This window comes from Pezoporus occidentalis, unplaced genomic scaffold (assembly GCF_034315485.1).
Source record: "Pezoporus occidentalis ecotype Australia unplaced genomic scaffold, CSIRO_AGI_Poc_V1 ctg11, whole genome shotgun sequence".
Taxonomy (NCBI): Eukaryota; Metazoa; Chordata; class Aves; order Psittaciformes; family Psittacidae; genus Pezoporus; species Pezoporus occidentalis.
In genome coordinates, this window is record NW_026912886.1 from 1,950,565 (window position 1) to 1,961,710 (window position 11,146).

The 11,146-nt window shown below is 42.3% G+C and overlaps 1 protein-coding gene across 3 annotated transcripts in view; it reads left to right on the forward strand.

Moving 5' to 3' along the window:
- The window catches only part of OTUD7A (OTU deubiquitinase 7A), a 51,673-nt gene extending 42,943 nt beyond the window's left edge, over nucleotides 1-8,730 (forward strand). For 2 of the 3 annotated variants that reach the window (XM_062626514.1, XM_062626503.1), the window contains exons 11-13: nucleotides 4,826-4,940; nucleotides 5,176-5,260; nucleotides 7,187-8,730. In XM_062626514.1, the coding sequence (XP_062482498.1) occupies nucleotides 4,826-4,940; nucleotides 5,176-5,260; nucleotides 7,187-8,620 (1,634 nt within the window). In that variant the 3' untranslated portion in view covers nucleotides 8,621-8,730. The remainder of the gene's footprint in view (nucleotides 1-4,825; nucleotides 4,941-5,175; nucleotides 5,261-7,186) is intronic. The other variant, XM_062626523.1, reaches the window with a different exon arrangement.
- The last annotated feature ends 2,416 nt before the right edge of the window (nucleotides 8,731-11,146 follow it).

Here is an 11,146-nt window from a genome sequence, read left to right on the forward strand (position 1 = left end):
ATAGGAGTTTGAGCAGTCTGATCACAAGAACTCTTCAGTCCTAATCCTTGTGCTGTCACTGTCTGTCTTTGGCATTTGAACCTTTCCTCTCAGTTCCGTATGTGTAAATAGGTATGTCATAGTTACCTGCTGTGCTTCTGGGTTCTCAAAGGCCTTTGTTCATTTGGGATAGTAAAGTGTTTAGAAGACTGTTAGTCAAGTCAGATGACTGTTGAAAATCATGTAATTGAAAAATCCCTCTTCTAGTGTGCTAAAGGCACTTTTCTCAATTTAAAATGTTTAGTTGAAGTGGTTTTTATCTTATTGCCTTGCGGTCTTCTGTTTTACTTTGGAACAGTGACAAATCTGACCAGATATTTCTGTGTCAAATTTAAGCTTCCTGGATCTGGGATTGGGAGTAACCAGAGCTTCAGGACTGGATTTGTTCCTCCATCAGTAGCCTAAGACTATAACTGCCCTTACTTAGAAGACCTGTTTGCTTAGTAACAGCAAGCTGTGAGGTTGCCTCCAAGCTGTCTTTGCTCCTTTTGTGGGGAAGGGAAAAGAGTTTTGGCAAAAAACATTGTGAGGCTTTAGAAAAATTGGGTGGAGTTTTGCTTTTAGGTACAAATCCTCTCATTAAGCCAGCCTTGGAAAGAGCAGAGAGTTTATTATGTAAGGCTGTGAGAGCTGGGAAACACTGTACAAAGCATTGCATGTGATATTGGCAGAGAGTGTGTTGGTGAAGGGGAGACTGAACCACGAGACAGAAATGAAGAAAAAGGTTGATCTAGATGTCAGATATTTAACAGGAAGATCAATCCAGTCCAACCCTTCAGGGGCACATACCTATTTCAGGGATTTGTGGTAGGTGCTTGGCAATAGGTCTGGCTTTTGCATTATACACTGGGACATTGCAGCTGCCTTCCAGCCCTCAATCTGTAGAAAAATAACCCTGAGGAAAATGCTTTTCACATAGGAACCATTTCCAAAGCAGTATTCTGAGGTATGATACAGAACACCTCATGAGAAATGAAAGTCTGCAAAGCAAATTCATGCCGTTTTAATGCAATAACGTGGTATGAATGAAGATAGAGTTTAGGAGAGACATTTTAAGGGTACGATTTCACTGGTGATGGTTGCTGATGACACACTGCAGCCAGGACTCTAACATCAGCCTTCTGTTAACAACTCCTGTATATATGAAAATGTTACAAATTGTAGTTATCTTGTTGTTGAAGATGCCTCCATGTCTTTGGTCTTGATTGTTTTTAGGTCTGAGTTCCGTTGGTCATCAAACAAGACATGTTCTGTAGTAGGCAGAGTCCATTTCTTCCTTTATAATAGTTGGGATCAGAATAGCATCAGTAGATTGACAGTGACCTCATTTATTTCAGGCACGTTAATCTGCCTTCATACCATACTTCATTATCAGAGGTCTGGCAAGAGCCTGGGGTAAATAATCTGATTGAATATACAGAATGGAACTATCTCTGCAATAAGTTTGCAGATAGGGTAACTGCCACCCACCGCACCTTTTGCTATTGTGACATCCTCCAAGTGACAGGACTGACATGAGGCAGTGAGCGCTGCTCTCAGTATGTGTTATTCGGTGATACACCTTGGTGCCACCTACTGAAACGTTCCTAGTATTACAAGCCAAATATTACTGTTAATTTCACACTGCAAGAGCTTGGGCTTGATAACATCACATATTTGATTTCTACCACGAGTGCAAGCAATAATGTTAAATATACGTCTTGTGGTTAGCAGCTGTCTTTCTGTAGGATTTTCCTACACCTGTAACTACACAAGAATGATGCTGGGGAGGAAAAGCTGTTGCCAAATGTCCAGCACAGCATCAGGAACGTTAAATACTGGCTTTGTGTATAAATAAATCCAGGTTAATTAAAAAGGTTGTTGAATCCAAATAACATTTGTTTTCTATGATGTGATTTTACATGTTTTACTGCAAGGCCTTGAATACCCAGGCTTCAATTTTGTGGAGCAGCAGAGAGCACTTGGCATTAAGTCTGGAATGAAGGGAACGCTTTAGCTTTCAGTTGCTGAGCTATCTGCTGTTAAGAGACTGCAGCAGTCTGACAGCAACCACAGCATTGCCGTTGTTCTTCAAATACTGTGACAGGAAATAGGTTGGCACAAGGATGCTCTAATAATGCTTATTTTTGTACCTTGCCAGCAAAGAGATGTTGGCAGCTTGAGCACAGAGGAAGGGAGAGCAGCAGCTGTCGAGAGTGGAAAGCAGTGTACAGGTGCCACATGCCCAGATTGTGAACTGTCTGAATGCAGCTGAATGCAGTGACTGAAAAGGAGCATCTCTGATAGCCAGGCCATTCATATCTTAGAGTATTTATACCCCAGCCATGTAACCGGCTGTCAGGAGCAGCAGCTGAAGCTATCTGAATGTATATACTGCATGCACATACACACGTATTGAAGGTGCTGAGAAGCTCTCCTGCAGAGGAGACAGTATGTCCTGTATTCTTGAAATGTTTGTGGTCGATTAAATGCTGATGTGAACACCTGAAGTTCTGCTCTGGCATATCAGGAGAGAGAACATACTAACATCCTCTTGTCTAGAGAGCATTTAAATCACATTTTGCCATGTCATCTTTTTACCAGCACAAGCTGGCACTCTGGTGATCACTGAAGGCCCTTTTGTTTTGAAAGCCACACATCTGATAAAAATCTGTAAATACTTCTGTATTCCTGCAGACTGTATTTATGCAGGTGTTTTGTATTTTTTTAATGGGAAATAAAGACCAGCTCTCAACTGCCCTAAGCATGCTGCATTGAAGGTGGAGCTTCCCACACCTCCCTGCATTGTCAGGCAGTCAGCAGTGAGATCACTGCCCACACCAGTGTGCAGTACCAGTGAGAGCTGTGGCAGTGGTTTTTAGCAGCACTGTCAGGATCTGTGTCAGCACTTCGTTTTGCTGGTGCTTTCAGAAATAGTTAAAATGTTCTTCTGTACAGAAGATTAATAATGACTCATGAGGCAGGAAGCTGAGTGCTGGGACCCGCTGTGACTTCACAGCACAGAAGGCGATCTACCCAGCTGAGGAACAGCATCAAAGCCCTCAGCATGTGTCTTAAAACTGCTGTGGACAAAATCGCTGCTGTTACATTTGACATGTCCCATCTGCGGGCATTAGGACTTGCAGACTGTTTCAAATACTGTGGTTTCAACTGGAGAGCAGGTTAAGCCCTCAAATTAACCACTAAGTGTTAAAAAGTGTATTCAGTTGTCACCTCTGCTACACATTTTTTATGTTCTTGTGCTTCAGGAACTCTCTTTACAGTGTATTTTGAGCTGTAGAGTTAGATTCTCTGCTACTTATTCACACTGAGTTTCTTTAAGGAGCTAAATTCTCTTACAATTTGAATTTCTGTGCTTGCATCTTACAGCAGTATCAGCAACTAAAGCTGACTGATCTCCAGCTGTTCTGTACTACATTTGCAGTTAATATAAGGAGAATTATTTCAAGAATTACCAACTATAAGCACTAGGGTGCAATGTTTTGTAGAGGTTTGACCTTTTCTTTTCCCTCTGCAAAGACGACCAAATACACTGACTTTCTGCAGTTGTTGCCAAGACTCTATGAACCAAATACTGAGTTAATCTAAAATGCAGATTAAATCTCCTGTGTTCTGCTAGGCGAGGAACAATATTTAACCAAAAATGCTGTGCCTTTGTTTTGTTTTAACAATGCTGTCTGAACGGCAGAAAAGATTATAAAGAGCTTATAGCCAATAAGTTTTCAGTATTTCAGTGCCATGAAGTTTGGGTGACTCCCCCAGGTTTCTTTGCCCCTTGACTTTGCTGCAGTGAATGCCCAGGCTGAGTCCCTCAGGGTTCTAGTATAGAAAATGAAATTGCTTGATGGATGTCAGAGGAGCCACAGTGACCTGCACCACGAACTGTGCTCAGGATTCCACCCAGTCCCTCAAAAGCTTTTTGGTTTGTTTTTTTTTTTTCCCTAATGAAATGGAAGCAAATTGTTGGCTTTAATTAAAGGTGACAGTGGTTTCCTCTTCATTTCTTGCTGGTAGTGAATGACAGACACTAGAATCAAAGTGCAGCCCCTGCCTGCTGACTATAAAGCAAGAGTCATTAAGAGATGTGGCAGAGGGCTGAGCCCCAGCAGAGAGAGGAAAGGACAGCAGAGCCAGAGCAGCTAGACAGTAGTGCTGGAGTGTAGCAGCAGTAATGGTCTTTCTCTACACTGTACTTCACAGCCAGGCCTCTGACTGACCTCTTAACACATCTGCACGTTGATCTATGCTCCTCACTTATGGTACTTCAAAGTTTAAGTCCAAAATCACCGTTACTGGGTTTTGCTTTGTTTTTTTAATGGTGTTATCGATATATTTTTGTGGAAAACAGAAACTGAAAAGAAAAAACTAAACTGAAGAACCAGAATAATTAACAAGTGTATGCATCCATGTGACAGGCAGGCAGGATATTTCGGGGTTTTATTGCTTTCTGTAACTCTAATGGTTCTGTCTCCAGGAAGTGTTAATTGTGCATTACAAAATGGAGATGTTGTTCTCTCAGAGGTCTCCCCTCCTCCACAGGTGATGTCCTTCACTCCAGGAGCAATCAGTGCATTAACATACCCCTCTCCTCTTCTATTGCGCAAACATCAAAACAGGGAAATGGAGCCTGGTATAAATCTCTTGTGATGCTCTGGATGAGACAGTTCTGCAGCACATTCAGATTCTGCCCTTCTTCAACCCGTTATGCTGCTTTTCACAGCTGAATCTCTTTTGGTTTGGTTTGGTCATTCCCCTTGCCCAAATCCTTGTTTCTTCTCTACTTCAGCGGTGATCCCCCTGACTGACTCCGAACACAAGTTGCTGCCTTTGCACTTTGCTGTTGATCCTGGGAAAGACTGGGAGTGGGGAAAAGATGACAATGATAACACCAGACTGGCCAAGTAAGACCTTTCTGTAACATTAGCGGTAAGCAGTAAAATGTCTTGAGCTGTACCTGTTTGAAGTACTGGGAGAGCTGCCACCAGAGAGGACTTTATTCATGTGCTCTGGTGACATGGGTGGGCCTCCAGCTGATGGTCACAGTTCAGGCTGCTGTTGCATCTCCCCCTGTTAAAAACTGTTGCTTTTTCTTTCAGGCTTTTTGACTGACTGTTTCCTTCTTTTTTTTGTCCTTAGTTTGATTCTGTCTCTTGAGGCAAAGCTTAATCTTCTGCACAGCTATATGAATGTAACATGGATACGCATACCATCTGAGACACGGGTAAGGTGAACCCACCTCGGTTTAAACCAGATGAGGGATGCAAGGCAGGGCAGGGTGTTGTGTAGGTCCACTGCAGGAGACACCTCAGAGTCCCAGCAGCAGGGACAGGTCACTCATGGCTCACTGTCAGTGCAGTCAGATTTATAGATTTTTATGGTTATTGGTTTCAATACCAGAATTGCTTGTGTATTTTGTTGCAATTGGTACTCTGTTCTGAAATGTATTTTCTTGTTGAATCTTTCTGTTACTTATTTCTGTAATCTGTGTAGTTAAGAAAAGCCTTAAAATAGACCTTTTCTCACCATTGTTTTCTGAGGGCTTTGGCTTGCTCTCCTAGTGCCACTGTCAGGTCACCAATCCAGGTCCTTTCTCCTGAGAATACATTTCCACCCCTGGACGGCTCCCAGTTTAGAGTGGCTGACAAAAGGCCACAGACTGGTGCTGAACTGGAGCCTGGTACTCTAAGAAAGCTATTTTAGAACCATGCCCAGTTGGCACCTACTCAGCTGCAAATTTCTCTGCAAATTACATGGACTTGATTGAGGGGTTAGTCTGGAGGCAAAAGGTTGCTAGGAGAGGATGGAGGTGATTTAGACAGCCTACTCAGATGGGATTTGAAAGGAGAAACAACACAAAAGGAGAAAGGATTTAACAAGCTGCAAGAAAGGGAAAATCCATTTTTCTACAGTTTCTGTAGCTGATGTAGCTACCACATCAGAAAAAGGAGAGCCAAAATGGTCCTGTAGTTGTAAACTGTGAGCCTGAACCTTGTGTTACCTCTCCCTGCTTTGCGCTTGCCACATGAGCATCGTCAGGTCACTTTAGCACTCATTTTATCCTCTGCCAAGTGGGGATAACAGCTGTGCTCCCAATGGGTTTGTGGGGTGGTCATGGACTCCATAGAGATAGAGAACAAACACTTAAGTACCAAAGGACAAGAAGCAGACAGACATGCATTTCTGTACATCTCCAAAGCTTTTTTTTCCCCTTTTTTGTTTCCCTCATTATGGTTAGTTATATGCTTCATATTTCTCTCTAGCAGATTTTAGCATCATGGTGTTTGAAAGCAAGACTAGATCTTGCAGGAGTACATGAACACAGCCCCAGTCTAAATTATCCTAGGATCCTCGTTATTGCGTTTTCCAGAAATATGGGGTTTTTACCTAAAACACACAGTGGAACTCAGACTTCTGACTTGAGCTTTATCTGCATTATCTTTGCAGTAAGGATGAAGGCACCTCACATCATTCCTCAGTCTACTTGTTGAGGTTTCATATTCCAGGCTAGATGTTTAGCTCTGGTGCATCATACCTGTGACTCCCATGCACCAGGGCCCTGAACAATGGATAAAGTAATTTAAATAGATTGTTCTGAACATGATGAATTATGAAATATTGCTGCGTACAGGTTTGTGTGCTGCACTGCCCTTACAGCTTTCAGCAGAACCTCTCTTCCCTTCCATGACAATATTGTCAGTTTCTTTCCATGCTTGTTGAGGCAGCCTGTACTGTAAATGCTTCCTGTGGAGTGACCAATCCCTGGGTGCTGTCCAGCCACTCAGCTGGTCAGTACAAGCAGGGAGGTTGTGCTGCAGCCTCCCCCTCGGCAGGAGCACTAACTCACATCTCTCCATCACCCAGACACTGCTTTTCACAGAACCTCTGCGTGGCTGACCTCTGTTGTACAAATGTGCTTGAAATGAGCCAAAAGCTACTGTATGAACAAGCAAGATACATAACACAGCCAAATAAGCTTTATTTGGTGAAGAAAAGAATGTCAGTGCATAAATTAAAAAGTACTTTTTAAATTAATGGCAAAAACCATACTGGATTGGGGGGGGGGCGGGGAGGATTAGGGTTTTTTTTTGCACCAGGTCCCTGTATGAAACTGATCTTGCTGTGTCTAATCATAATTACTTTTCCATAGCAGGCCCCTTTGGCTCAACCAGAATCCCCTACAGCTTCAGCTGGGGAAGATGTTCAGTCTCTGGCTGACTCAATGGACTCGGACCGAGATTCCATCTGTAGTAATTCCAATGGCAATAATGGCAAAAACAGTAAAGAAAAAGAAAAGGACAAGCAGAGGAAAGATAAAGACAAAACCAGGACGGATTCAGTTGCCAATAAAATAGGAAGCCTCAGTAAAACCCTGGGAATTAAATTGAAAAAGAATATGGGTGGTCTTGGCGGCCTGGTGCATGGCAAAATGAGCAGAGCCAATTCAGGGAATGGAAAAAATGGCGATGCAGTAGAGAAAGTCAAAGAGAAGAAATCCAAGTCTCGAAAAGGGAGCAAAGAGGAGTCTGGACAGTCTGCGAGCACCTCTCCATCTGAAAAGACCACTCCATCCCCGACCGACAGAGCAAGCAACTCACCCATCGAAAAGACGAATGCTAAATCCTTCGCTGACAAGCAGTCCGACCCATGGAAGTACAGCACTGACGTGAAACTCAGCCTCAATATTCTGAGAGCTGCCATGCAGGGGGAACGGAAGTTCATTTTTGCTGGCCTTCTTTTGACCAGTCACAGGCATCAGTTCCACGAGGAGATGATAGGCTACTACCTGACCAGTGCACAGGAGCGTTTCAATGCAGAACAGGAACAGAAAAGAAAGGATGCTGAGAAAAAGGCTGCACTGAACGGGTCATCTAGTAGGAAACTGGAGCCAGAAGCATATTCAAAAGAAAAATCAGAAACATCTCCTCAGGATAGGGCATCACCCGTCTTGCCTCAAAGCCATACAACTCAGCTGGTTTTAAAATTTAAAGACCGCACTAGCCCCACTCCTGGGTCATTTTCTTCACCAAGTAACGGTGCTAAGAAAAGTGGACCCATTCCAGTATCTGCCCACTATAGCCATACTCCACCTGTCCAAAGGCAAAGTGTCATCCATTTGCATGATGTCAACTCCAAGCCATCGAGCTTCCAAGATGATACCTACAAGCCAGTGGTTGGCACCTTAAAGACCTGTGCCACCTATCCCCAACAGAACAGATCACTGTCTTCTCAGAGCTATAGCCCAGCCCGGATATCCGGTATCCGCACGGTGAACACGGTGGAATCGCTGAGCTATGCCATGCCTACTGAACACAAGTCTCAGACATACACAAATGGGTTCAATACTGGTGATATTAGAGACTGCTTAGAATATGCTGATGAGGATGCCCCACAGACCTGGTTGAACAATGATAAAAATCAAGGCAGAAGCACAGTTTGCCCAATATATTCCATCCAGCAGAACCGCTGTAAGAAGGAGAACTGTTCCTTCTACGGTCGTCCTGAGACTGAAAATTACTGTTCATACTGCTACAAAGAGGAGTTAAAGCGCAGGGAGAGAGAAAACAAGGGACACAGGCATTGAGGATGCTCCCGTGACTACTTAGTTTTACCATTTTCTTACTTACAAAGTAAACAGTGTGGAATGGCAGCAGAAGGAATCCTTGCAAAAAGAATAAAGGATTGATAAGTAAATAGTGTCTAGCTTTTCGCTTTTCCGGGGCAACGAGGAAACGATAGGATTAATTTATCATAAAAACAAAAATATTATTTTCCATTTTGTCAGTGTCTTTTTTACATGTACTGGTAAGCTGAAGGGTTGTTTACTCCTTTGTCAGTGCTGTGTATATGTTTGGTCAAAAATTTACTAATGGTGCCTGAATTTACACTGACATCACTCAGGTAGTAGAATGATCGGGGAAAGTCAATACTGGAGATGTGGTGTTGTAGTAGGGTAGTATCTGCCTGGCAGACAGACAAAGTTCTATAGCTATTACGAGAGTATTTTTTCCTCTGCAAAACCTAAATTTTTCATAGCTTTTTTTTTTTTTTTTTTTTGGAGGGTAATGATTTGCATACTGCACATTTTTAACACGGCAGCATACTGCGTTACTGCTAACATTTGTACTCGCTTCAGTCTGGAATGGAATGATGCTGGCAAAATGGGAGTGAAAGGTCTGAGTTCAGGAGGGCTGTAGCTCTTCCTAATCTTAAGTTTTTACCACTTATTTCTATATTTCCAATTTAAAAAAAAAAAGAAAATAAGTAGATTTGAGCCACTTTTATTTGTACTGAATTTTTAAACAGGCTCTATATTATGATTTGCAAGATTTCACACCACCAACCCCCCTCACATAGTGGAGTTTTGGGTGCCTGAATGTCAGCAGTATTTTTCTTGCTGTTAAAATGGAGAGAAATATAAAAGTAAAATTCAAGTATTATTATATTAGACTTGGAAAATGTGATAACTAGCTGGGAAATTGAGGATCATTTTAGAGTTGAATGAACTGCTTGTCAAATCAAATGTATTGCATCAATTGATTCCCCTAGCCATTGCATGAATTTAACCATTTGTTCATTCCTTTCTAAACATAACTGTGACAGTTATTGTGAACCTGACTACTCCTGAGGCTTTCTGTTGGCTCCACCTCTTTTTGAGCCTTCTCCTGGAGTGAGTTGCATGCTCCCCAGGAGGTGGCAAGATGTCCGTAGAATACCTCCAGTGTGACTGGCAGCTCCTAGCACAGGTTTGCACAGGTCTGATATCCAGATATTTCCATAAGTATCTGCAATACTATTGAAAATAGAAACAGCTCTTTGAAGCAGACACCACAAATACTGTTAAAGTAGATGTGTGACCCTGAGAAGTTCTCTTGCATATAGTACTAGCCATTTTTGCAGCCCTCCACCATCAGCTGACATAGCGTAGTAAGAAGAGCTCTGTAGTCATTATAGCTGTAAGCTGTGGCTCTTTTACTCTACACAGAGAGCTCATTTTCCACAAGTGGTTCACGTGCTGCCTTTCAGGCTGCCTACTCTGCCTCCTGAAGGTGCAGAATGTGAGTTCTCCCTCACTCATGATGGAATAGCACTTTTCTGATTTGGACAGGAAAGGTTCTTTGCCAAAGAGTCTTTGTTTCTGGTACTTTTCTGCTGTACCCCATTTTTTACTCTTGCCATGGGTGTCACTATTTCGCTTGTGTGCAGTTAATCCTAGTCAGCCTTGAAGCCAAGCCTGAAGTAGTCTGTGGAACGAGATACAAAACTTAGGCTGACATGCGCTGGCCTTCAGGGAGCATGTAAGCTTGTGCTGATGTCCCACTGAAATCTGTAGAGCTGAACATATACTGAAAATTGACCATATCTTTAGTTATTTTGCTGAATAGGAGGTTTAAAGAATAGTTGCAAAATAAGTCTGTTAAATAGCCGCTCCTGGAAAGTCCCAGTCTGTGCCATGTTAGTTCTTCCATGAATTACCTGTACTTCATATTTCTTGTATACTGAGCATACCTTGAATGTGACTGAATTTGCATTCTTTCACAAAAGGGAAATACTCGTATGAGTAATGAGAGGTTAAAACTCCATGGGACTTCTGTCCTTAAGGTAAGCACATTCTAACCCCTTGTCTTGGCTAACTGTTGTGATTACATGGAAGTTCTGTGGTTGCAGATTACGCTGAAACAAGCTGGATCATGTTAAACCACATGTTACTGAGAAAACTGATAGGATAAAGAAAAAACATATTTAAGAAGTAAAGTTGCAGTTAAGAAACAGCAGATTAGCAACAAACTACACCAGCCCAGGTATTTACATCAGTTGTATCCTTTCTGAATTAGGAAAAAAGTAACAGCACAAATGTAAAAATACGCAATTCCCATGAGAATTTGTGTTTTCCCACTTTTCAGAGTTGTTTCTATAGGATGTTTTTAATATCGACTGCTCACCAAAGAAAGAGGTGTGCTGCTGGTCAGGATTTAGATAAATTCCTCTGCTCTAACTTGGTGATTAGATTGTACCTGTTTGTTAGATTACTTTGAACAGTTGCTCTTCTGAATAACAACAGGCTTGTCTGAATAGGACACTGAGCTTGTGTTCACTGTTAGCCTCAAGT